The sequence below is a fragment of the Mirounga angustirostris genome, unplaced genomic scaffold (genome assembly GCF_029215605.1).
Source record: "Mirounga angustirostris isolate CCGP_5_RB_7025 unplaced genomic scaffold, mMirAng1.0.hap1 SCAF_11, whole genome shotgun sequence".
Classification (NCBI taxonomy): Eukaryota; Metazoa; Chordata; class Mammalia; order Carnivora; family Phocidae; genus Mirounga; species Mirounga angustirostris.
In genome coordinates, this window is record NW_026991719.1 from 895817 (window position 1) to 922741 (window position 26925).

The 26925-nt window shown below is 50.7% G+C and overlaps 1 protein-coding gene across 2 annotated transcripts; it reads left to right on the plus strand.

The window, feature by feature from the left end:
* Positions 1–772: 772 nt before the first annotated feature.
* On the plus strand, positions 773–25913 carry CSF2RA (colony stimulating factor 2 receptor subunit alpha). Of its 2 annotated transcripts, XM_045873835.3 has the most exons (13): positions 773–873; positions 5860–5961; positions 7562–7704; positions 8817–8940; positions 11855–11984; positions 12073–12245; positions 14391–14524; positions 15329–15358; positions 16171–16306; positions 18092–18188; positions 20176–20257; positions 21050–21915; positions 23119–25913. In XM_045873835.3, the coding sequence occupies exons 1-12, from the start codon at positions 810–812 to the stop codon at positions 21143–21145; spliced, it is 1311 nt and encodes a 436-aa protein (XP_045729791.2). In that variant the 5' UTR covers positions 773–809; the 3' UTR covers positions 21146–21915; positions 23119–25913. The 2 variants fall into 2 exon arrangements, with proteins under 2 accessions (XP_045729791.2, XP_054362946.2); XM_054506971.2 differs by lacking the exons at positions 773–873; positions 8817–8940 and having other exon boundaries at positions 5884–5961.
* Positions 25914–26925: the final 1012 nt, after the last annotated feature.

Consider the following 26925-nt stretch of genomic DNA (forward strand, 5'->3'; position numbering starts at 1 on the left):
TTGACCATGAGCACCGTTATCCCAGTGGGAGTTCGTGTGTCCTCCATGGTCCAGATGAAATGCTGCCCACTCTCCAGCCCACTGTTGTGCATGTCCTCATCCCAAGGCCCCACACTGGGGACATCCAGCACTATGTTTGTGTCACCAGCCCCCATGGCCCTTCTACTTAGCCTTGTCCTGCCATGAGCTGCAAACCTGCTTCCTACCCACTCCGCTGGGTTCTAACCAATAAAGGTGCTCGATACAGTTCTGATGAGTTCAATGGCACGAAAGTAGCCCCATGCCCAAAGCCAGCAAGTTTATAACATCCTGGGCAGACTCAGTGAGCCGTCTGGTTAAACCTTGGGAAGATGAGCTTCTCCATATCGATGCTGAAGAGGAGGAGCTCCTTCAGGAATGGGGAGCCATGGAGGTGTATCCCGCCCAGCTGCCTTTCATTGACTGACATGGCTATTGAATTTCCTGAGCATCTTGTCTGGGTTCTTCATCGGCACCAGTGGCCCATATCTGAACACATCTCCTCTGTGCTTGGCTTTTCTCAGAATCTCCCAGCCAGCCCGAGGGCTGTGTGTGGGGGTGTGTACTTGGGTGTGGGTGTCACACCCCTGATGTGCTCTCTTCTGGGAGCTGAGAAGCTGATGAATTCACTCACCGTTCACAGGTTTCTCAAGTGTGTGTAATGAGAAAACATCACAGGAAGAGGGAGGGTGCTAAGGAGGAAAGGGAAGTCTAGGGTTGAAATGTCTCGGCAATGCAATCCGTATCCTCACTTTCGGACCAGGCAGAGAGCTGTCCAAGAGAACGGCCAGATGTTGGGGCGCCGGGAAACCGAGAAAGAAAGCAGGTGGCCGGAGCAGAGCCTGGTGCGGTGGGGTAAGGCGGCTCCCTTCATTCTCTGACACTCAAGTGTGCCCTGTCACGAGGGTACCTATTCCTGCTCCTGTTGCTGGTGCTGGCAGCTCAGACTGCAGGTCAGGGAGCACCTGGGGGTGGGAGATGGGAATCTCCGAACGAAGGTGCCCAACAGGGAGGTGGGGTCACTCCAATAGCATGTGGACACTGCATCGGAAGGTCTGAATTGGCCCCAGGGATTAGCCAACTTGCACTGGGAGCAGGTTGAGCCCCTCGTGCAACTCTGTGTATGTGAGCATTAGAAGCCACTTTGGAATTACTCCAGAGGCTTGGATGCATGCCGTCGTCCACACGGGGAACCACTGGTCCCTGGATCCTGGGGAGGCACTTTGCTGGCAATCGCTTATCTTAAATCCCCCGGCTACCAAATGCAGAGCTGCTGGGTGACAGGTGTCTTTGGGGACCACAGCATTTCATTCCATGTGTCGCCCGAGCGCTGTGACCGATTATGTACCCCCCCTTCCAAACTGCAGGAAGCTCAACATCCAAGCTCATCCAAGGGATGCCCACATATGGGCAGCACCTGCGCTGTCCCAGGTCTCTGATCTGACCTAGTCTGACAGATGGAGCTGGCATCTATGTAGACCTGAGGTTTATAGAAAAGGGAAGAATACTCAGTCTGGAGAAAACCGAAAGAAGAAGGGAAAGTGGGTAGTCAGTGGACAAAAAATAGCAAAGTAACGTCTGAGTTTTCAGTCATATGAAACACAAACCCCAGGCAAATCCGCAGAACAGGAGGGAAGAATGGGGAGTGTCGGCTCCATGGGCATGGGCTTCTCCTTTGGGGGGATGGGAATGTCCCAGCTCAGGTAGAGGTGATGGTTGAACATTTCACATGTGGTAAAGGCTGCTGAGTTGTATGCTTTCAAGGGGTGGACTTTATGCCGTGTGAATTTCACCTCCATTTTTAAAAATCAAGGCAAAAATTAATTAAATGAAGCGTGAGATCTCCCCGGACTTCAGTTTCTCATCCACTTGCATGGGGATCCTAGGAACTGCCTCCTAGGACGAATGTGAGGGAGAAACTAGGAGCCGAGTGGAACGTGCCTACGTTTGGTACGCCCAGGCGATGGAGAAATCACGGCGCCGATGACTTGACGCTGCCCGCGAATTATCCTCCGCAGGGTTTGTCACCATCGTTGGCCAAGAGCCCCCACGTTGTGACTAACCATTTAATTAAAACAGCAACCCTTGCTAGATCATATTCCAACAGTGAGCATGTGAGAACATCATTGTTTGGTTTTTTGATTGTGTTCTTTTTTTTTTTTTTTTAAGTCAGGTTTACAGAGGTTTATGCTTTTGCTCCATCATGATGAGAAGCAAGTGGAGCTCAGTTTAGAGGAAGCGGAATGGGGAACTGTCCAGCTAAGGGCGTATTTCCATGCAGATTCCCTCTGGTGGGGCGGGGGTGGAGGGTGGGGGGTGTGGGCATCCACAGGCACCTGCTTCATGTACAGCCCCAAAGCAGGTACTATGGGAGGCGGCTTGAAAAAGGAGGAGAAAAGCAGATTCCAGAAGCTTACAGGGGGTGAATGGAATGAGGACCCTCCCTGCTTCGCTGCATTGCACCACCCCTCCTAATTAAGGGCAGCTCCTCTCAAAGCCAGGGTGCTCACACAGATTGCAGATGTGAAAAGCTGGGCTGAGGCAAGGCAGGAATAGCAAAGGGGAACGGTAGAGTCAGCCCAGACTGAGGAAGGGTCCACCCCAAGAGGCTCTCGGGTGCAACATGGAGGCCCCCCCACCCAGTGCCAAGAACCCTGGACAAGACCCAGAGAAGGGCTGGGTGGAGCAGGGTCTAGCTTGCAGATGGAGGAAGTTGGGAACCTCCCCCATAGCACTGGAGTACAAGGTGTGTGGGAGGCAGGGACGTTGGGACAGGTCTGGTCCATGGTTTTTATTTCCTCTTTAGAGCAAAGGTGGTGCCTTAGGAGGGAGTGGGCTTGGGGAGGTTGGGAGGCAGGAACATGAGGCTGACCTGGCTTGGGGAGCTGGCTGGACTCTGCATCACTGGGCTCCAGCCTCAGAAGCTGGGGCAGGGGCAGGGGGGAGAAGGGGCTGTAGCATCCAGACAAGCCAGTTGACCCTCAATAGACAGGCGACCCATCACTGCACAGGGTGGGTGGGAAAGGAGGCAGGTGGTGAGGAGATATACAGAATGAACCTCACAGCTCAGAGGTCTGTGGGGGCAGGATCAATGAGGTAAGGGGATCCTTTAGGTCCCACAGAGGGCAAAGGAGCCCCCTGGGTGGGGCTAGACATCAAAGAGAGGAGGAGCCCAAATGTGCTGAACTGGCTGCATGTGGGAGGGAGATGCTGTGTTCTGGTGAGAGCCAGGCTTCAGGGGAGTCTGGGCAAAGAAGAAGAGAGTCCGTGAAGACAGACACCAACTGAGAGGTGAGGACATGGAGGTCCACGGGGCGGGTCTTGGGGGTGTGATGGCTGGATCTCCAAAAAGCAGACACTGGACAGGATGAAATAGGGAAGTTAATTGGTGAGGGCGATGTCTGAGAGGGAGGAGGAAGGGAGGAGAAAGGGGGGAGGGGAGGAGGAAGGAAGGAGGGAATGAAGGGGAAGAGGAAGGAAGGAGGGAAGGAAAGGAAAAAGGAAGGCGGGAATGAAGGGGAAAAGGAAGGAAGCAGGGAAAGAAAGGAAAAAGGAAGGAAAGAGGGAAGGAAGAAGGGAAGGAAAGAAGGCAGGAAAGTAGAAAGAAGGGAAGGAGGGAGGGAAGAGAAATGGGAAGGAAAGAAGGAAAGAGGGAAGAAGTTTGTGGTCATTTGTTCCATCGGCCCCCAGGAAGCTAATACACCAAGATAAAAGAGACATTGTTTAGACCGATCAACTCTAAACCCAAGGAAATTACAGAAAACCTGATTGTGCATGGTAAAAGAGAAAGGAACCTCCAAGAAAAGACAAGCCTTTATAAGGATGAGGTCACAGGGAACACAAAGAGATGAAGAGCAGCAGAGACAGTAAGTGGCCAAGAGGAAGAGAAATACTTAGAGAAGTAAGACCCCATTATGAATCACAACAACAGCCAAAGAACAAACACCAGTAAAAATACCACCAGGGCAATGGTGGACAGACCCAAGATGCCACCCCAAACCTAAACAGAGCATCAGGTGTTCTCTGTTGAGTGCAGCTTTATGGGACCAGAGCCCTTTGCTTTTGTACTTACGTGTTTAAAAAGTTTTTAATAGACTTTTTTTTTTTTTAAGAGCAGTTTTAGATTTACAGAAAAATTTAAGTGGAAAGTACAGGAGATTCCTGTATATGCGCTTCCCCTTTGACCCAGTCTCCACCCTTATTAATATTTGGCATCAGTGGGGCGCATCTGTTATCACTGATGTGCCAATACTGATACATTATTATTGATTAAAGCCCACAGTTTACATTAGAGTTACTCTTTGTGTTGGACATTCTATGGACTTGGACAGATGTATAGTGATATATATCCATCATTAGTGATATACAGAGTAGTTTCACTGCCCTAAAAATCCCCTGTGCCCTGCCTGCTCATCTGTCCCTCCCCCAAACCCTGGTGAGTCCTGGGGGTTTTTTTGTTGTTGTTTTTTTTTCTGTCTCCATAGTTTTTCCTTTTCCAAAAATGTCATAGAGTCTGAATCATACAGGATGTAGCATTTTCAGACCGGCCTCTTTCACTTAGTAAATGTATTTAGACATCCTCTATGTCTCTCTGTGCACTTACCCTTTTCTATTTTCTTCCTCTTTTTTTTAATATCCTTTCTGATTGCTGCAAAACTCAAGTTTTTTTTAAATAGAGAAAAAAAACTCAAAAAACTGTTATTACCGTAATGGAAACCCGACCTATCATTCCTTTTTCTTCTCCCCCAAAAATCCATTCTAAAAACACTCAGAGCATGTGTCAACTATACTTACCTTAAAATTTTTACATAAAAATGTAAAAATTTAAATTATTCAAGCAAAACAAGAGAGTCAGAACAATGAGAAACTAATCAAAGTGGGTGTAATATTCCCCAAAAGCGTCTTAAAATCACTGACACGTGTCAACCATGGCTTCAAGGCTCATCTGAACCATGAGTCAAGCTTGACAGAAGGCAGATGGGTAGGTCTGTAGGGTAGATTCCCGGGGCAGTAGTAGTATTTCTCCACGCTGTGTGGGCGATTGTTGTGCAACCTGCCTCTCTCAGGAAGTTCATCCTGGAGAAAAGAGAAGTCGGCGGTGGGTTCCTGTTTTGTACGTCTTATGGGCTCTGGAGTAGGTGGACAGCCCAGGCCATTCTCTGTAGGAGGAATTAGAATCCCAGTCTCTGACACCTGAAGACTTAGCCTGGGGAAGGGCTTGGTGAGCCTGTGCTCCACCCCCAACCCTGTTTAGAGAGGGAAGGATGTGTCCTGGAGGCCAGGTGTGTGGAGCCAGAGCCTGAAGCATGGTCCAGCACCTTCGGAACAACCCTTCCTGACCGTCTCCACTGTTCTTTTGTGGACAATACGCCCATCAAGTGGCTGCCCATCCTAGACTCGTCCCTAAGACTTAGGGAGTGGATCTTGGTACCTGTGGTGGATAGAATAATATCCCCAGAGACGTCCACATCCTGATCCCCATGTGGTGGAGAGAATAATGGCCCCAGAGACATCCTCCCAGGTTCCAGACAGGAATAAAGCCACAGCATGTGGGCAACTTGCCCCAGTGACACGGAGAATGACAAGGTTGGCTGGAGCCCCGTGCCCATGCTGCGGGATAGGCCCTTGGTTCTGCCTCACCCCGAGGCTGGTTGTAACCTGCAGACCCTTCGACAGCCAGCAGTGACCCCCGGCTGGCCAGGTTAGTAGGCTGACCATCAGGCTGGGGATGGTCCTGCACTTTTCCCCAGAGAATCTCCCCAAGGAAACCTCGCTGGGTCCCCCTGCCAAGCGTCCCCATGAGAGCTGATTTCCTCAAAGTGTGACTGTCTGTTCCTGCAGGTTTTCCTCATCCTTTGGGCAGCCCCATGGGACTCCTGGCCACAGCCGTCCTATTCTGCATGCTGCTGGACCCAGTGTTACTCCAGACTCTGGAGCAGCAGGGTAAGGGTGTGAACCTGTCTGACCCTTCTCTGCCTGTCTCATTCCTATGTCCTGCGTATCTGGGGACACATCCTGATGCCTGAGTCCAACTGCATGGGCAGAGATGTTATTGCCCAATTCGGTGAAAATGGAGACCAGGGAACAGAGATGTCAGGCAACGTGCTGGAAGTGACATGGCTGGTGAGAGACAGAGCCGGGACTCAGACCCACACCAGTCTTTCTAGAGGGGGCTCTGATTTTAAAGTATGGACACCAGTCTTTGCCACCCCAAGAAAGGAGGTAGGGGACAGTGGGAATGGCTATCTCCCCGTCCTCCACACAGAGGACCTATAGGAATCTTCATTCACTTGCACAAAATCCATGCAGTCCAGCCTGGCCCTTCTCCTGTGGGTTTTGCATATGGAACTGATAGACTATCTGCACTCAGGAGCCCCGAGGTCCAGGGATGGGCAGGAGCTAGCTCAGCACAGGGAGATGTGCTCTGGATGCATCTGTGCCATCGGATTTCTGTTGACCATTGAAGACTCTCTTGGTTGAGTATGAACTCAAGGGCATATGCAGCTCTTGCAGGACCCACAGGCTAAGACCAAGGCCCATAGGACTGTTGGGGACGGATGATCATTGTTGTCTTGTGCTGGGAAAGTAGGAGAAGTCTGCAGGAAGCCAAGGGGATGCCAGGGAGGGTGGAGGGCCAAGAAACTCAGGAGGTAAGTGACTTATTTTCAGGCCCTGGAGACCTGGAGAGAGGTGGTCCCTGTGCTGGGGGAGGTGTGGTTGGCACCTTAAATAAAGGAGGACGTGGATGTGAGACACCAAGCACAGAGGCCGTGCGGGCTGAGAAACTCAATATACAAATGGACAAGGGGCAGAGGGTCCTTAAGAACAGAACTCTGGCCCACAACCTGCAGCAACCTGCCCGGGGGACCAGCCCACAGAGCCAGCCTGGTGTCTCCACGTCAGATGAGCAAGAAGCCAGTTGTCCGTCCCCATGACAATCTGAAAAGCTAAACAATCCCATCTGGAACAACAGGCTCCAAATGGCCAGGACTTGATCAGTAACCAATGGCTTCCCTACGTGTTGACCCCACTTTCTATTTAGGACCAACCAGAGAAACCAGATATGGTCCCCTAATGAATCCCATATGATGCTCTACTTGTAATGAGCCACCTGCATCTTCCCCACACCCACAGACTCTGCTTAGGGCACAACCGAACGTTCTCCTTCATCCACTGTGAAACTTGCCCACCCCCCTGTCCGCCCTTGATCTCTGAGAAATACCAGTGATGGTGGCCAATGTCCTTACCACAGCAGGCTCTGAATAAACAGCCTCTGCTTGCTCTGACTTGGTAGGTCTTGCCTTACTTACATGGTAGGCATCTTCACATGGAGAAAAGGCACGGAGGTCCAGGTAGGAAGAAGAGATCAATAAGGGGGAGATTCTGTGCATGTGCCAATGCCCTGGGGCCACGTGAGGGGACAGTGGAAGGGGACAGCATGTCCCAGCCTTGACCTTTGCTTACAAGACATGGGATAGGTCAGCAGGCAGCAGGTAGAGGCAGAAAAGGGGTAATTTCTGATTCTGGTGGTCCTGTCTTTCAGATCTTCCAAATGTGGAAGGGGTCCCCAGTCTAAATATGAAGTTTGATTCTTGGAGAATGGAACTGAGTTGGGACTGCAAAGAAAACGCTACCTACCTCGAATGCGTGATGATTCACAAGGAGAACGGGCCGATCCAAATAACAGTAAGATGGATTTGTTATGGACAATTGCTGTCCTTTACCAAGCTCTCATTACATTAGAAACAAGGCAGCAATAGGTGGAAACAGACAGCATGTGTGTGACCCTGGGGGACACGTCTAGGAGCCATGCTTCTGGGTGCACCAGGGAAGTAAGTCCTGGCCTGTGTCCAAGAGGTGCCCGGTGGCCTGATTCCCTGGGGGACTGAGAAACTCCCTGGAAAATGTCTTTTCCCAAAAGGAAAGGGAGTTCAGGGCTCCCGGGGAGGAGCCCCAGCCCAAAGCTCCTATGAGGTTAGACCTGGTACAGATTGTAGGGTGGGATCCTTGGGGACGCTCAACCACCCAAGGAAGATGAAATGAGGCAGGCTGGTGGGATGGGGGATCCAGGGCAACACAGGTAGATTCCAGTCGGGCACCCAAATGCTCCCAGAATTTCCAGGCATCACTTTCAGGGACCGTAATCAAGGGGAAGACGAATGGCTTATTCTGTGACTTTCAGGCTTCTGTACCCCTTCAAGGGGTGTTGCATAGGGGAACTGCCCCCCTACCACCAGAAACAGCAGCTTCTGCTCAACTGATCCATCAAAAATCATCCACGTGGCCGACTTAATCCCCAGAAAGAAATAGTTGGTCCCCAGTGTTCCATGAAAACAAAGTTACCAGACTGAACAGACACAATGTAAATGTTAAGCCTGCGGGAGAAAGGGATATGAGATAGGACAAGAAAATGGAATAACATAAAAGAGCGTGCGTCAAGCTCCATAATGCTTAATGTGATGAGAGATCTCACTGCTCAGGGTGGTGGTCCATCAGCATCACCTCAGAGCTTTGTTACAAATGCAGAATCCCCTGCCTAGAACGTGCTGAACCAGAATCATTTTGACAAGATCCCCGGTGACTGAGGGCACACTGAAATGAGACCTGTATTCCGACCTCCTCAACACTGTAAGACTACCCGAGTCGAGGTCCCACCTTCACGTGGGCATGCCGCCAACCACCCAGAGAATGTACATGGGTGGTGGTGGCGTCTCGGGGTTGGTGGAAGAGCAAACAACATGGAGAGGAGAATAAAAAAAAGGGGTTTCCTAATGCACTGGCTGGTTGCATCTTTCTAGCCCCAGGAGAAAGAATGTCACTGCAAGTTTTCGGATTATTCTCTCCATGATGGAGTCACGCTCATGGTTAAAGTAAATAGCACCCAAAGACCGATTCCAGAAACACTGGTCTACACTAACTCAGGTAGGGAAAACCTCACAGTGATCCTTCTGAACATCACTAGCTTCAAGGTAGATCTCTTCCCTTTTTTTTTTTTTTTTCAGCTTTATTGAGATATACCTGACACCTAGGTATTATACATATTTAAGATACATAGCTTAAAGCTTTGATATACATATACATTGAGAAATAATTACTGCAATTAAGCTATTATCCCTCCCTTCAGCCCCCAGAAAGCACCATTTACTCTCTGTGTCAATGCATTTGCCATGTGTTGGCCATTGTGAATAATACTGTGATGAACATGGGGATGCGTAAATCTTTTTGGGATCCAGATTTCATTTTCTTTGGAAATATACCCAGAAGTGGGATTGCTGGGCCATATAGGAATTCTGCTGTCAATATTTAAAGAAACTTCCATATTTTCCACAGTGGCCGCACCAACTTACACTCCTAACAGCAGTGCACAGGGTTTCCTTCTATTTGCATCTTCGCCAGTATTTATCTCTGCTTTATATATGTATAAATAATATATATATATATAATAGTCATTTAGCAGGTGTGAGGTAATAGCTCATTGTGGTTTTATTTGCATTTCTTTGATGATGAGTGATGTTGAGCATCTTTTTGTGTAGCTGTTGGCCATTTGTATGTCTTCTTTTGAAAAATGTCTGTTCAGGTCCTTTGTCCTATTCAGTTTGTTTAAGTTTTTGTTGTTGTTGTTTTTGTTGTTTTCTGTTTTTGGGTTTTTGGGGGCTTTGGGTTTTTTGTTGTTGAATTGTTTGAGGTCTTTATATATTTTGGATTTTAACCTTTTATCAGATATATATGGATTGCAGATATTTTCTCCCATTCCATAGGTTACCTTGTCACTCTGCTGATTGTTTCCTTCACTGAGCAGAAGCTTTATAGTTTGATGCAATTCCAGGTGTCAATTTTTGGTTTTGTTACCTGTGCTTCTCGTGTCATATCCAAAAAATCATTGCCAAGACCAATGCCAAGAATCTTTTTCCCTATGTTTTCTTCCAGTCGTTCTACAGTTTCAGGTTTTGTGTTTAAGTCTTTAATTGATTTTGACTTGATTTCCATATACGGTGTGAGATAAGGAGCCTATTTCATTCTCCTGCTAATGGGTGTCCAGTTTTCCCAACATTATTTAGTGAAGAGAGAATCCTTCGTCCACTGTTTGTTCTTGGCACCCTCGTTGAAGGTGAACCTTGTTGACCATAGGTCTGTGGATTTATTTCTGGGCTCTCTGGTGTCCCATTGATCTATGTGTCTACCTTTATGTCAGTGCCATACTGTTTTGATTACTGTAGCTTTGCGATGTATTTTGAGGTCAGGAAATGTGATGCTTCTAGCTTTGTACTTCTTGCTCAAGATTGCTTTGGCTATTTGAAGTCTTTTGTGGCTCCATATGAATTTTAGGATTCTTTTTCTATTTCTGTAAAGAACGCCATTGGGATTTTGATAGTGATTGTGTTGATCTATAGATCACTTTGGGTAGTATGGACATTTTATCGCTGTTAGTTATTTCAATTCACAAACATGGATCTCTTTCCATTGACCTGTGTGTTCTTAAATCTCCTTCATCAATGTTTTATAATATTCATCAATATAATTTTATAATATTCAATTTATCCACTTGGTTAAGTTTATTTCTAAGTATTTTATTCTTTTTGTTGCTATTATGAATGGAATTAATTCATTTTTTTAAATTTTATTTTTAAGTAATCTATACACCCAATGTAGGGCTTGAACTCACAACCCCAGGATCAAGAGCTGCATGCTCTACTGACTGAACCAGCCAGGAGCCCCAGGATTATTTTTTTGATTCCTTTCTTGAATAGGTCATTGTTAGTGTATACAAATGCCACTGATTTTTGTATGTTGATTTTATATCCTGCAACTTTATTACCTTTATTTATTAGCTATAACAATGTCTTCTGTTTGTTTGTTTAGTCTTTAGGTTTTTCTACACATTATGGTCATGTTATCATCAAACGGAGCTAATCTTACTTCTTTTTTAATTTGGATACTTTAATTTCTTTTTCTTGTCTAATTGTTCTGGCTAGGACTTCCCATACTATATTAAATAGAAGTGGTAAGAGTGTCTACCTTGGCCTTGTTTCTTACCTTACAAGGTAAGGTTTCAGTTTTTTGGGGTTTTTTTTTTCCCATTGAGTGTGGCGTTAGCTATGGGCTTTCCATATTTGCCGTTTCTTGTGTTGAGGTAAATTGCTTCTATACCTATTTTACTGAGAGTTTTTGTCATGAATGGATGTTGAATTTTGTCAAAGACATTTTCTATAGCTACTGAGATGATTATGTGATTTTTTTTCTTTCATTGTATTAAAATGCTACCACACATTGATTGATTTGCATATGTTGAACCATCTTTGCATGCCAGGGATAAATTCTACGTGGTTACAACGTGCATTCCTTTTAACGTGCTGTTGGATTTGCTTGCTCGTATTTTGTTAATGATTTTTACAACTATGTTTATTAGGATATTGGGATGTGATTTTTTTTTCTCATCCCTTTGGCTTAAGTATCAGGGTGATCCTGCCCTCATAAAATGAATTTGGTAGTGCTCCCTCTTCTTCTATTTTTTTTGGAAGAGTTTAAGAAAGATTGGAGGGGCACCTGGATGGCACAGTCGGTTGAACATCTGACTCTTGGTTTCTGCTCAGGTCTTGATCTCAGTGTCATGGGATCGAGCCCCGAGTCAGGCTCTGTGCTCAGAGGTGAATCTGCTTGGAATTCTCTTTCCCTCTCCCTCTGCCCCTCTCACTCGTGCTCTCTCTCTCTCAAATAAATCAATAAATCTTAAAAAAAAGGATTGGAATTAATTATTCTTTGAATCTTTGGTAGACATTCCAACTATGAAGCCATGTGGTCCACTTCCACAAATTATTTTGTTTGTGTGTCTTCTCAGGTGGGGAGGGCACAGCTGCCCAAAATTTCTCCTGTTTTATCTACAATGCGAACTTCATGAACTGCAGTTGGGCAAAGGGTCAAGCTGCCCCTGATGACGTCCAATATTTTTTGTATATACGAGACTCGAGGTAGGTATTGATCTCATGTAGACAATCCTGAGAAGTACGGGGGGCGGGGGAAGCCCTGATTGTTCTCTGAACAGTTTGAATTTTATAGAAGAAAAAGGGAAAGAGAGTGTCCTCATTACATAGAAGACTCAGGAACCCACGTGGGCTGTCACCTGGATGACCTCTCAGGATTAGCGTACTACAATTATTTCCTGGTGAACGGTACCAGCCAACGGACAGGAATCCAGTTCTTTGATTCGGTTTTGTCGTGGAAGAAAATCGGTAAGAGCCACGTCCTGTGGTGTCAACAGATGCTTAACAGGTGAACCGAACAGAGTTTGTGGGAAGTTTGGAAGAATGGAAGTTTACTCTCTCTCCCAGTTCTGGAGGCTAGAGACCCTGAATCAAGGTGTTGCCAATGGTTGCTTCCTTGTGGAAAGAGACCAACCCATCCTTTTACTCTGAATTAAACGGGGTGACAAGAAGTGCCTACACTGCTAATGAATCCCCCCCCCAACCGCCCCAAAGAAACGAGGGCTCTTCCAACGCCCCCATAGCCTCCAAGAGCTGATCTTGGCACTGGGACAGCCCAGCCAGGCAGGGGTTTTGCCTGCAATCAGGCAGTGAAGCCCCACCAAGACAAAAGGGAAGATGTTCAGACCAGGAGATGGAGGTTAATACTGACCTGTCCTTGGACCTCCCCCATGGAGTAGCACGCACAGCCTTCTCTTGCCGTTTTGGGGGACGCCGTTGGCAAACAGATGCCAACTCTCCAGTTAACCTTCACAGGCCATCGCCCACCCCCGCTCCCCACCTCCGGGCTCACCTGTTGGGGGAGCTCCAGGTGTGTGTACCCAGCCAGGTGGCAGGTGTTCTACCTGTGTCTCAGGGTCTGCGTTTCCTGCTCCTCGCTGCAGACAAACCTCCCGTGGCCCTGACTCGGCCACCCGCCTTCCAGCGGAATCCCCGCCTTTCTCTTTCCCTCCCCATGTTTTTAACATTTTTATTTAACCCAGGAAATCCCAATATTATTTCAAACTTCAATCCTGTGCAGTTGTGACTTACAATAAGAAATGCATGTTTGGTCTCTGTCTGTTTCCGGCACACAGCTGAGAAAACCCTAGGAATTTCCCGGGAGGAGAGCGGTAAATGTGCCTTTTGTTATGTTAAGGAGGTGACAGCTGAAAAGACCCTATGGATGGGCATTGGTTGCCAGGGGAACCAACTGGGTGATTAAAGGATTGGACTTTTCAGTCCCCTCCTATGACCTCAGGGACCGGAAAGGGGCTGGTGTTTGAGTTCAACCCCCAACAGGCAATGATTTAATCAATTGTGTTTCCATGATGAAGCCTCCCTAAAATCCCAAAAGGATGGGGTTTGGAGATCTTACAGGCTGGTGGACATGTGGAGGTTTGGGGAGAGAGGTGCACCTGGTGAGACCATGGAAGCTCCACGCCCTTCCCCCACACTGGGCCCCATACATCTCTTCATCTGGCTGTTCCTGAGTTACAGTCTTTTAAAATAAACCCATGATCTAGTGAGTAACACGTTTCCTTGGGCTCTGTGAGTAGCTCTACCAGATTAACGGAACCCGAGGAGGAGGTCCTGGAAACTTCCGATCTGTAGCTGGTGGGTCAGAACCATGGGTGTCAACCTGGATTTGTGACTGGCGTCTGACCCAGAGGGTGAAGGGCAGTCTCGTAGGGCTGAGCCCCCTACCCTGTGGGATCTGACGCCATATCCAGGTAGATAGATCAGAACTGCGTTGAATTGTAGGACACCCCGCCAGTTGTCTGAGAATAACTTGAAGGTGGGAAGGGGGGACTCCACCTGTCAGAACTGGGTGCAGAATCCTACATACACATCACAACAAAGAAGGACCCCCGTCCTGTTGTGAGCTTGGAGATCCAGCGTGAACTTCCCAGTGACTGTGCAACATTCGGTGTGATAAGATACACTGGATGTGAACTTAACAGCCAAGTGGCCCTTGAAGGGTTTCAGGAATGAAATCAACCCACGGGGTCAAGATCAGAATGCATGCTACCTAAGTGGGATCAGACACAGAACGCCCATCCTGATCGTTGGCGGAACCCACAGTAGGCGGTCACATTGTTGAAGGACACTGGAGCTCCTTGGTCTTTTCTGACAAGCATCCGGTCCTCCCATTGGAAATCATGCCTTTGCTGTCCCCATGGTGGCCCCGTCCCTGCCCAGACCCGTATTTCCCTCCTTCCCTCACTTGGGGTTCCCTGCAGCCTGCCAGACCATCCTGTATGCGCACATCCTCTTCCCCAAGAGGCAACACTCAGACCCACTCGCCCTCGGGCCTCTGGGTAACCCCTGGGAGCTGCCGCAGAAGTGGGTCTGACCTCCGTGGCCCAGCAGAAGCCTGCTGGTTCAGGGGAGTGTCCTGGGATCTCGTTACAGAAATATATAGCCCACCCAACAATATCAGCGTGCACTGCAACAAGTCCTACTGTGTGATCCGATGGGAAAAGCCCAAGACCCGACATAAGCTGTCCAACATGGAGTTCAAGTACCAGCTGGACATCCAGAAACAGGTGAGTGGACTCTGCCCCAAGCAGGACATCGTGCCTCGAGGAGCAGGGGGCAGCAGCCCCTGTGACCTACCATGAGGGCCCAGGTCATGGGAGATAGGCAGGGCTCCGTGATGCATGGGAAGGAACACAGGGGCGGCTGTGGTGGACAGGATGTCCTGGGCGTGACGGTCACCGCCATGGCAAACCCAAGAGAGGTGTCCATACACCCAGCTGGATCCTAAAAGCCTTTGGCGGTTGTTAGAGATCTCCAAGCAGATGCAGAAAAGAGAGGACCTTCTGCTACTTGTCCACTAGGACCCCACCTGGAGAAGGCAGATTGTCTGCGCCACATCTGCCTGGACCCACTGTAGACAAGGGGGACTCTCTGCTCCACATCCAAATGGACTCAGTGTAGACAAGGGGGAGTCTCTGCTCCACATCCACATGGACTCACTATAGACAAGGGGGACTCTGCTCCACGACCACATGGACTCAGTGTAGACAAGGGGGACTCTCTGCTCCACGACCACATGGATTCAGGGCAGATAAGGAGGCCCCTCTGCTCCACGTCCACCCGGACCCTTATTTGGACCCGTCAGCAGCTGGGGTCCAAGGATGAAGCATGATCAGGGTTCATCCTCCCTTGGTGAATGAGTCCATCCCCACCGTCCACGTGACTTGAGGAGAAGGATGTATAGGGGGAGCTCTGCCCTTCACGTGGCCCCGACTATTCGGGTTAACCCGTGAGCACACTCAATGAATGGATCCTGTAAAAATCTTCAAAATGGAGAAAAGTAAACCTAGTTCTACTTATTTTTCTTCTAGAGCACTAAGGAACACAGTGAGGATCAACCGGTGAGTTAAAACTCTGACCCAAACTATCACCCTGTAGTGTAACTTTAAATGTTACTCAAGTGGACACGTGGCCCCCCTGGTGGCCAAGATGGGGGGGCAATGAGTGGGAGAGTGGCGGCTCCCTGGAGGACAGTCCCATCAGTGATGTAGAGGTGCTCCCAACAGGCCCGCTGTGGGAGGGGGGCTCATCTGGGCATGCTTGCCCTGTCCCATTTGTTGAAATTAGTGACCACCCATGTTGGTCAAGAGTTTTAAGGAGATTACGTGTTGGCCAAGAAAATACTCCTTTGGGTTTTAAGGAGATTATTTCTTCCTTTAAAATACCTCTTAAAGATCATCAAAGTCCTTTATGGTGGCGTGTCCCAAGTCCCCGTGCCACCGTGACCTCCGTCTCCTCCTCCGTCCAATGGGGGGCTTTTACTTGGTTAACGTCCTTGTTGGGACATTACCCACCGGTGGCTCTGCTCCTGTCCCGTGTACCTGCTGCATGATTTCTGCGTCTATGTTGACGAGCACCCCAGGAGGGGTTCTGTCGTGAACACAGCACATGCTCACGGTGCTGATTCCCTGAAGCTTTTGGTGCGCAGACAACGCATTAATCTTATACACCATGTATTTGTAGACAGCACCGACGTTTCGCACCGTGAGGGCACGGTTCTGCTTCACTAGCAAAATGGTCCCTTTCCACGGTGCATTTTCCACATGCTTCTGGAACCGTCATCCGTCCCACTGGTGCCGCCGAAAAGACATACCCAGCCCCTCCTTTCTGAACACAGGACACCCCGCTCTCAAACTTTCTCTTTTGTCCAAAGATTGAGGTGCCTGGTAATTTGGAAAATAACTACAGCTTCCCAAGTCCGGAGCCCAGACCCAAGCATACTGTGAAAATAAGGACCTCGGATGCGCGGATCCAGAACTGGGGTTACTGGAGCCAGCCCACTGAGTTTGGTATGTGTCCTGGGAGCGTCCCTAAGTTCGTCTCTGAGCCCTTCCCATCCCAGTCCTGGTCCCTGTCCCTGTCCCCATCCCTGTCCCTGTCCCAGTCCCTGTCACCGTCCCCAGAGACTCCTAGAGGGAGGAGTTCCCCATCCACGGGTCTCCATGGGGCTCAGTTCCTTCAAAGAAAGGGACAATCCGCCCAGCCTCCGAAGGGGCTGCCTCAGCTGGAAATGATCAATCGCTCCTGGTCCCCATCAACCCCGTTCCTGTCATAATCCCAGCCAGGGGAACACTGACATCAAAGTCGAGCGTGTTTTGGCCTAATCAAGAGGGAGCTATTCATTCCAGGGAACTCAATTACCAACACCTTCCACCACCTTCCTCCCTGGAACCTTTATGGGTTGGCACGAATTTAATGGTTTGGACCAAAAGCCAATCGGGTACTCAAGAAGTCTGCATTTCCACACTACCCCTCCCTCCCAAATATTTTCAAAGTGTTTCAGCAAGCATTTTATGCATATAATTTTATGGATTTTTTTTTTCCTGATCCAAAAACGGAGACTTTAATAAGGGCTGGTATAAAATGTATGTGAAATGTTTATCCAGAGGTAAAACATAAGTTCAAAGAGATGGGACAGTGGGTTCTTAGCTATGACTCCAAAACGAGGAACAACAAAATGAAAAAAAAATAGGTCAACTGGCGTTCATCAAAATTAAAAACTTCTGTATCATCTGGAATGACCGCTTTTTAAGCAAATGTATTATTATTAGTATTAGTATTACTATTATTTTGTAAGAGGGCACATTTCATATGTTAATATGGAAAACTCTCAAAACGCCAGACCCTTAATCTGGTTATGGTCCTCCTGATGGGACTGGGGTTTTTTGTTTTGTTTTGGTTTTGTTTTTAAAGATTTCATTTATTTATCTGAGAGACACAGCGAGAGAGGGAACACAAGCAGGGGGAGTGGGAGAGGGAGAAGCAGGCCTCCCGCCGAACAGGGAGCCCGATGTGGGACTCGATCCCAGGACCCTGGGATCATGACCTGAGCCGAAGGCAGACACTCAACTGACTGAGCCACCCAGGTGCTCCCTTGATAAAAAAGATTTTTTTTTTTAAAGATTTCACCCATTTTTTGACAGAGAGAGACACAGCAAGAGAGGGAACACAAGCAGGGGGAGTGGGAGAGGGAGAAGCAGGCTTCCCACTGAGCGGGGCGCCCGATGCGGGACTCGATCCCAGGACCCTGGGATCATGACCTGAGCCGAAGGCAGACACCCAACCGACCGGGCCACCCAGGCGTCCCAAGGGACTGGGTTTCTTACTTGGATTTTTAAAATTGGACTTTTTAAATAGTAACAGATAAAATGTGCCCTGTTACAAGAATAATGAGTTGTAAAAAGTGCACATTCCAGATGATAAGCAACACGGAAGATCTAATACTAGCTGTGAGGTAACTTGGTTCAAACCATACGCCTGGAAAAGTGTATTTGAGGAGGGAGGGGGTCCGTTTTTGTTCATTTATTTATTTTTAAATTTTTTTATTAATTGATTTTTTTTTTTTTACCCATTTTTTTAAATCGGGTCGTCTCGTTGCCAGAGCGCGTTATGGTCTGGACGTTCATGAGGTTGTTTTGGCTCCCGGAGGTTTGCGGGAAGGTTTCGGGATGGGCGCTTTGCTGTGCATTTCCCTCCTGCTCCGATCCTTTCTCGTTAGCCGTGAGCCGGCGAGGGAACGAGCAGGCCGTGCACTGACCGTTCATCCGAAGGGGTGTGTCCCCCTCTCTCCCCAGGTTCCGAGAAAACCGAGCCCAGCCTCGTGCCCATCTATGCACTGGTGGTCCTGGGGACCCTCATCACTGCCCTGATCCTCGGCTGCCTTTTGAAAAGGTAACCTCCGCTGATGGTTGGCATCCTCCTTGCAGATGGGCAACACAGAGAGGGCGCTCGTTCAGATGGAGCGCAGGGAGCCCACTGGTGTGACAACCCTCCAGGGAGGTCTAGCGGGCAGCCGACGGGGGCTTAGTCCTGACCCCTGAAGGGCAGCCCTGGATGCACATTCTCAGATGCTTCCAGGCCCCGGGGCCATGCTGAGCCTACCTGTCTGGGCCTCACATTTCAGCTGGACGCTGGACCTCCTCTGAGGGTTTGCATTCAGTCCCACTGAGCTTCGTCTTTCTGGAATGCCTCCCCGCCCAATCCCTCGTCTGGCCCTTCATTTCCCCCTATAAGTCTTACCGAGTCCTGGAATCCTCGGGGCCGCCAAAGCCCACTCCCTTCCCCGAGGCCTCCTGGGAGCCTTCACATCCACATCTCCCTGCTTACCCTCAGCCTCTCCATGAGCTCATCTGTGGCCAGCTACCACGTCTTGTCAGATGTGTGATCTCAGCACCAAGCAGGGTCTCGGGGGCACCTCACAAATGCCTCGGGGGCACCTCACAAATGAACATGCATACGGGGAAGAATTAATTCTTTAGCTGCAGGCAGATTGCACAGCATGCTTTGCAAAGCATGGAGAGTTTTGCCACTGGTGATCCTCCTGCACACTGTGGGGACCCAGGGGGTGTTCTCCTGTGCGTACCCCTCGATGTCCCCCCAGTCCTGGTTGGGCGTCCTGTGTGCATTTCCCTGAGGATGGACCCGCGTGACTAACTGCACAGGGATGGACCCTAAGGACAAGGACTCTGCCTTGCCTGCTGGATGCCCCAGTCACGGCATGGCACCACCCCGTGCTCTGGGGACCCTGGACCTGGGGGCAAAGGGGAACAGGGGCAGCCCCACAACCTGCTGCCAGAATGGGGATGGAGTGCGTGCCTTACCCAAGGACAGTTATCTTAATGAAAAGCTGTTTGAGTTTCCTGTGGTCACAGGGGAAAAAATGACCACAAACCAGATGGTTTGAAACAACAGAAATTAATCATCTCCCAGCTTTGGTGACCAGCAGTCTGAGATCCAGACGGGGCAGGACCACTGAGATCCAGGCGGGGCAGGGCTGCTGAGATCCAGACAGGGCAGGACCGTGCTCCTTCCTGAGGCTCCAGGGGAGGGTCCTTCCTGCCTCTTCCAGCTTCTGGGGCTCCAGGCATCCCTGGGCTGGTGGCCACGTCCCTCCCATTTCTGCCTCCGTCCTCACGTGGCTTCTCCTCTGTGTGTGTGTCTCCTCTTCTGTGTCTTATAGGGACACCTGTCCTTGGATTTAGGGCCACTGTCATCGATGAGCTCATGTTAACTTGATTGCAACTGCAAAGATCTGATTTCCCAACAAGGTCCTATTTCCAGATTCTGGGGCTCAGGACTTGAATATATATTTTGGGGGGACACTACTGAGCTCAGCAGAGGCACCTCCAGGTCACAGAATGTGAGGTGCTTTCCCTTCGGTAAGAGAGAAAGCAAACGCCCCTTTGAAAATGCAGCAAGACTCCGATGTTTGGCAAAAAGGAAGTCTGCTGTTTAAATAAAAACGCTGGAAATAAGGGGCAAACCCTTAAGCCAGCATATAGACAGAAGCCTGCGAGACCGGAAACTGTGCTCTTCACGGTTGGATGGATGTAAGACAGACACATGCCTTGTGGTCCGAGGGACCCTGGGCTCCCCCAGGCTGCCTGTGACTGGCCACATCCCCCCGTCCTATCCCCGTACCCGAGTGAGCGAGTGAAGGTTCTAGAAAGATCCTATCACTATGCGATCCTATAGCGTCTCCTGTTGGCTCATCTGTCTCAGATTTGAATTGCCCTGCTGTGAGCCTTCCGTGAAATTGTTCTACAGCCGGCGGCCCCGGAGGCTTCTCGCACCGCGGGCAGGAGGACGTGTCACTCCTCGCTGTGAGAAGGACACGTGTCCTCACACTCTTTCCTTCACATGCTTCCTGTCTCCCTAGGTTCCTCACGTCAGAGAGCCTCTTCCCACCGATTCCGCACATCAAAGACAAATGGAACGATACCCATCAGCCTGACCACCAGGTGGGTAAGGGTGGGGGGCAGAGCGGAGAACCAGGACGGGGAGGGGGCAGTGCCACCGGGGACTCCCCTGCATGTCCGCCCAAGGGGGACTGTGCTGTCCTTCATGGACGATGTGGCTGGGATCCCGTGTCCTGCTCGCCGGCCAACCCTGGGTGTCAGGGGTTAGGGTCTTCTCTGTGAGGTGCGTCTAGGGAAATTGGGGGCGCCCTGGGGACAGAGACAGAGGCGGGGAGAAGGGGTCTGGCCTGATCTCATGGAGAGAGAACCCAAGGGCGTCCAGAAGGACCAGGGAGGACGAGGGCTCTGCTCCCCAGACCCCATGCGTGCACTCGTCACCTCTGACCGGCCCTGGGGCGGCGGACACATTTCCTCCCACTGGCGGCTGCAACTCTGTCCCAGGGCCGCCCCACAGGGGGAGTCCCTACCGTCTGCATCATGTCCGCCCGTCTCCGTGACCCCCACCCGCGAGCCAGACGGACGTCTCGTTTCCTTGTTATCAATGATCAATATCAGCAATATGATCATACACCCTGAGCCCCTCCCCAGCCCAGGGTCCCACCTAGCTCACCAGGTCTGGAGAAGCCCTCTTCCCCTCCCTTGGTCCCCAGACTCCATCATGCCCCAGGACGTTTGCACCTGCTGGCACCTATCCCAGGCATCTCCACGGGCGGTCCCGCTACAAGATCTCACTCCCGCTGGGTCCCCGATTCCCATCTACATCCGTGGCCCAGTAGGGTCCTGCTCTCTGGGCTCCTGAAACCCCAACATCCCCATCTTCCCTCCCCTCCTCAGGTCATCTGGGAGAACTTCACCTTGGACACGGAAAAAGGTGACAACGAAGAGATCCTCACTGTGGAAGAAGTCACAGTGGCCCTGGCGAGCAAGTGAACTGCATGGACTCTTCCGCCCCGGAACATTCTGGAAGCTATTTTTTTTTTTTAATTATTATTGTTGTTGTTTTGAGCCATTATTTATATAGTGTTCTATTTTTTTACTTTAAAAGAATGTGATATTTTGCAAAGATGCTTATAGTCGGGGGGATTGTTGAATGCCCTTGGATCCTGAACCCGTGATGCACCTGCTTCTCCCCCAGGGAAACAAAGAATTCTCCCTTGCATGATGGCGGCTCAGGCGCTCGCCTGCCAGGAGCCAGTGGGGCTGGGACGTGGGTCTCTGGCGTGTCTGCTGTTGCCGTGGGAACATTGCCTTCCCCCTGTTTCTCCACCAGCTGCAGCTCAGCCCCATATGCGGGCCGTCTGGGGGTCTTGAATAGTTGTCTCCGTTGCAAAGTCCCATTTGCCACCTAATGTGACATGTTCTCAGGCTCCAGGAATCGGGGTGTGGACATCTTTGGGGACATTGTTCCATCCACCATGCGGGGATCAGGACGTGGACACCTTTGGGGAGATTATTCTGTGCACCACTCAAGAATCGGGTTGCGTCTACCACACGGGGATCAGGATGTAGACGTCTCTGGGGACATTATTCCGTGCACCACATGCAGACGTGTTTGGGGATGTTGCTCCATCCACCACACGTGGATCGGGATGTGGACATCTTCATCTGCAGGCATGGGCAGGGATCAGAGGGGTCTTCTCGCAAGGATCCTGAAACCAACTCTGCACCTTGACCTTTGAGACACGGCCACCCCCATGAAGGTAAGTGACGAGGAAGTGTTTAATGTGGGTCTTGTTGAGACAAGAAGCAAGTCCCACGCGGGGAGTGAACCGCGAGGGACCGCATGGTGTGCATGCAGCAGGTACCTACGGAAAGTTTTAGAAGCCAGTGAGAGTGTGCTATGGAAATCACGGCTCGCCTAGGCATTGGATTTGTTGATGAGGATGAAGCTCACGGGGAGAGCAAAATGTATCGGGAAATATAGAAAGATACATATAGATACAGACACAGGTCTATGGATATGGAAACATATATACAGAAGAGAGAGTAAACCGTGTATGTGGACATATACACACAGAGAGAGACAGAGACAGGCAGATACATATTTGGAGAAATAAGTATGGACATATATACAAGAAGATACATATGAAGATGGTAGAGAGACCGATCTCAAGGAAGGGGCTCTTGCGATGGTGGGGCTGGTCCGTGTGAAACCTGCAGGGCAGGTGGGCAGGCTGGAGACGCAGGTGGGAGGTGATATTGCACACCTGAGGCAGAAGTGCTTCTCTGGGAAACCTCGGTGTTTGCCCTTGAGACCGTCACCTGATTGGACAAGGCCCACCCCCCTGTGAAGTAACATCTCTTCAAGTTAGCAGCTTGTGGATTTTTTCTTTCTTCTTTCTTTCTTTCTTTCTTTCTTTTTCTTTCTTTCTCTCTTCTTTCTTTCTTTTTTTTTTTCCTTGTGGATTTTTTTTTTTTTGTCCCACCTGCAAAACACCTCTAGCTGAGTGTTTGATTGAGTAACAGGGGGCTTGTCGCCTATCTGTGTGAACACACGAACGGATCCTCATGGAACCGTTTCAATTGGGAATGCATTGCAATGTGCTCTGCAGTGGGTCCCCTGTGCATGTCCCAGGTGACACGTGCCAGGGCGATGGGGCCCTGTTCCCTACGGTAGTGCCCCACCACCACCACCCGTGCCTTCCCAAGGGGCTCCTGTGTGATCGGGTGGGTCTGCCCAGGGTGAGGGGGCCCTACCCCAGGAGCTTTGCTCTGCAATTTGCTCCTGATAAAGTTTCAAGGAACAAAATTATATGCTCAGGGCCTGCAGTGATCCCCCAGCTGCTGAACCCCACTTCAGAGGTGTCAGGGGCCTCACCTCAGTCAGCTCACCAGGAAATGAAAAGGAAAACAGAACCAAAAGAAGCACTGATTTACAGCATTTTCTGCTTCCTGTGTTGCAGATCGTCCGATGGCCTGACAGGAGCTGTGACCTCTCCTGGGTGTTCAGCGCGGGCTCCCCGAGTGTGTACTAGGTGGTTCCAGCTTGCCCCTGCCTCACAGGTTCCGACCAGCACTTCCCATGAGTCCTGTCCATCTGTCCATCCGTAAGATCATGCACATGATGCAGGAAACCTGTTTGCCTTCCTTCGTGTCTATGAAACACCATCACGCCTTCACACGTGGGGGCGTCCCTTCACGCCAAGAATTGTCCGTGGAAAGTAAATGCTGCCCAGAGTCCTGAGGGACCAACCTGGCCTCCAGGACGACAGATGCCAGCCCAACGGAGGCCGACAGCAGAGGACAGGGCCTCCACGTGGCAGGAGTACGGCTGGCCGCCCAAGGGGCCCATGCAGGAGTGTGAGGGGTAGAAGCACAGATGGCAGAATCAAGGCACTTTGAAATTTTGCCCTGGAGCGGCCCAGATGGGACCAGAAGATTCTATGCACAGAAAACAAAAAACCAGGTTTCTGTGAACAAAACTATCCACCGGCAAACAATGGATTCGGGAGAATCTAAATCACATTGTGAAGTAGAGACATTTTATATTTAGCCTTTCCACTTTCTAGTTCCTGCTTTCCTTCCCCGTTCTGCCTCCCATGACGCCCTCCCCTCTAACCCTTAACTTCTATGAAAGAGTGACTTCCTGCATTTATGAGCGTTTGTGATATCAGTCATTATCACCTTAGTATGAATTGGCAGGCACCTTCCCAGGCTGGTTGCATTTCATCATCAGGTGTAAGGGCTGATGGTTTTGTGAGGTTTAAAAGAGTCTAAACTTGGGGGGGGGGGGGCTGGAGAGACTTCTTTCGTTCAGGAGACATTTTCAGTGTCCCTGGAATAACCCCGTAGGAAAGATCCCCTGGTGAAGTCCTCGACTGGAAAATGGGTGCAGTGTCAGAGCAGGATGAAGCTCCAGGAGAAGCAATTCCAGGTGCAGAGGGACCCTAAGACCCCACTCCACACAGGATCTTGGAAATGGCTCTCTGTCTGGATGCTGGGGGGGGTCTCACCCCAGCTCTGGGTCCCACCCAGAGGACGCCCAAGAGGACTAGGAGTCCAGGAGGAAGACCTTCAGGGGGTCAGCAGGCTGTGAGGGCCAGTCGCAACCTGGGGGTTAGATGGGCTCCTCCTTGGAACCCTTTCTCCTTAGAGGCTGGGGCCACACCCGCTTCTGGGGAGAGAGCCTCCCTGAAGCGTGTTCTCCTGAGATAAACGGTCTGGGGTCACACTCGGCTTCCATGTGCTCACATTGTCAAGAACATCAGGGGAAGGCATGCAGCGGGGTGAGTAGCTGACAGATCAGGGGAACAGAGCTGGGGTGTACCCCATGTTCTTGCAGATGCATGAGAAAATGCCCCATGTATGAGAGCAAGCTCTCTGCCCGTGGTGGGAGGAGTTCTCCAGGAAATATGAGAACTGAGCATGCCCTGGGGGATCATAGGAGGCCAGGCAGGCGAGTGGGGGTGCTTTCCCTTGCACAGACAGGGGGAGAGGGGCCCGGAAAGCAGGGCAACTGTTGGCCATGTGTAGGGGAGACGGGGACCCTGTGGAAGATAATCTGAGTCTAGATATGTAGGCAGGGCAGCTGGGGTTTAAGCAGGGGTGTTTGGACAAGTTTCCAGGGTGCTCATAACAAAGCAGCACAAACCAGGGGGTGGGAGGGCTCAAAACATCCGGCATATGTCCTCCCCAGCTCTGGAGACCAGAAGGCTGAGATCCAGGCAGGGCGGCTGAGATCCAGGCAGGGCAGGACCCCTGAGATCCAGGCGGGGCAGGGCCAAGCTCCCTCCCAAGGCTCCAGGGGAGGGTCCTTCCTGCCTCCTCCAGCTTCTGGGTCTCCAGGCGTCTCTGGGTTTGTCGCCACATCCCTCCCGTCTCTGCCTCTGTCCTCACGTGGCTTCCCCTCTGTGTGTGTGTCTCCTCTTCTGTGTCTTATAGGGACACCTGTCCTTCGATTTAGGGTCACCCTGATCCAGGATGAGCTCATGTCAGATCCTTCACTTGATCACATCCCAAAGACCCTATTCCCAAATAAGGTTCCCTTCCCAGGTATAAGGAGCTAGAACATGGGCATATATTTTGTGGGGGAGAAAATCCCACTCACTACAGCCTTGTAATGAGGACTCCCTTCCCCACTGGGTGAGCCCCCAATGTCCCAATCTGTCCCCAACTGCACCTGGACCCCTTGTCCCCATGCACGTCCTCCACATGAAGGGTGCCACTGCATTCAGAGTTTTCGTAGATGGCGAGATGGGGAGACGGGGGACCAGGAAAGCAATGTGGGGAGCGAGTCTGGGGGCCTCTCCTGTCCCTTCCGATTCACAGGCTGGGGACTTCAGAAATAAAACATTTGAAACCTGGGACCCGTTGCTTTTAACGCCAATGGGTGAGGACGGGGAAACATTTCTGTGTGATGTTGTCACCGAGGGTGTGTGACATCATGGGGTCTGTCCCCAGTGCGTTGTAGCCAAGAATGCACCGCTCAGCTTGTAACAGTGTAGCGACATCACTTGTGACAAATGTAACAAATGTATCAAATGTACTGCCCAGAACAAGATGTTCATAATCAGGGAAGTGCAAGAGGTGGTTGGGGAGGTCATGGGAACCCTGCATTTTCCGCTCAGTGTTTCTGGGAACCTGAAACTGCTTTAAAAAGGAAAAAAAAAAAGAAGTCTAATAATAATAATATTGACAATAAAAGTCCCAGAAGGGAGAAGCAGGTGAAAAGCAGAAAATAAAGTGTCTCACGGTCATCCGAAGCAAAACAATTGTCTTGGAAGATTCTGTCTTTTAGGTTTGGACGCACGGACGGGACACAGGACAGAAAAGTGAGCTCGGAAAGTGTCATTTTTGGGTGGATCTCAGCGCAAATCGAGTCACTTCCAACGTGCACGGACACGTTCCCAGCTCTTGTGTCTCTGTCTCTCTGTGGAGACCCCGGCAGGCAGCAGAAGATTCTAGAATCCCACCCACCACTTGCTGCCGGCAGAAGGCCCCATGTTGTGGGGCAGAGCCAGCTGACCAGTCGGATCTGAGGGTCTCGGGGACCCCCTCCCTCACGTGGAGCCCGGCCCAAAGTTAGTAACACCTCCTGCATGTAGGGGCCACACGGGGGACCCCGGTCCGTCCGAGGCGGCTGGGCAGGCGCAGGGGGGGAAACAGGATGTGGAGGCTCTGACTCACCATCCCCGTGTCTCAACCGCCCTGCTGTCCGAGTTCTCGTTGTGGGGCGGGACGCGGGGTCCTGCAGGGAGGCCTGTGTTTGCCCGGATGGCCTGGGCTGTCCCCACCCTGAGCTTCGGGACCCGGGGTTAGCACGAACGAAGCATGCTAACACAGCATGTGGGCCCCCCCGCCCCAAAGCTCTGTCTCCCCGCACGGCTCCCAAGCAGTCCCCGTGAACCCCACAAGGGCTGTCACCTTGCTCGCACGTCCTGGGGGACGTCCCCAGAGCCGTCACCGAAGTACCAGGTACAGACGCGGCTGCAGACCTTCGCATCCCTCGGAATTCAACGTGTCCCGCGGTTCACGACTCCGGGGACGTCCCCTGGGCTGGGCATTGCGGGCATTCGGTCAGGTGAGTGTGAGCAAGTGTGTCAGCTCTGCAAACAACTCTGGACGTTTCCCCTACAATGATAACCTTTCGAAGGCTCACGTACGGACCTGGGGGGCAAAGTTAAATTTGGAAAAGACCCCAACACCTCTTCCCACATACCCCGCGTCCTCATACATCGTGTCTAAAACCGGTAACAACGTGGTTCCCACCC

What these genes read in the sequence shown, in the direction of transcription:
- CSF2RA (XM_045873835.3), top strand. Translation starts at nt 810, where the DNA reads ATGTTGGGGCGCCGGGAAACCGAGAAAGAAAGCAGGTGGCCGGAGCAG. An exon ending in CCAGACTCTGGAGCAGCAGG is followed by an intron (nt 5,962 to 7,561) that starts GTAAGGGTGTGA and finishes CCTGTCTTTCAG; the next exon opens with ATCTTCCAAATGTGGAAGGG. An exon ending in TTTGTCGTGGAAGAAAATCG is followed by an intron (nt 12,246 to 14,390) that starts GTAAGAGCCACG and finishes ATCTCGTTACAG; the next exon opens with AAATATATAGCCCACCCAAC.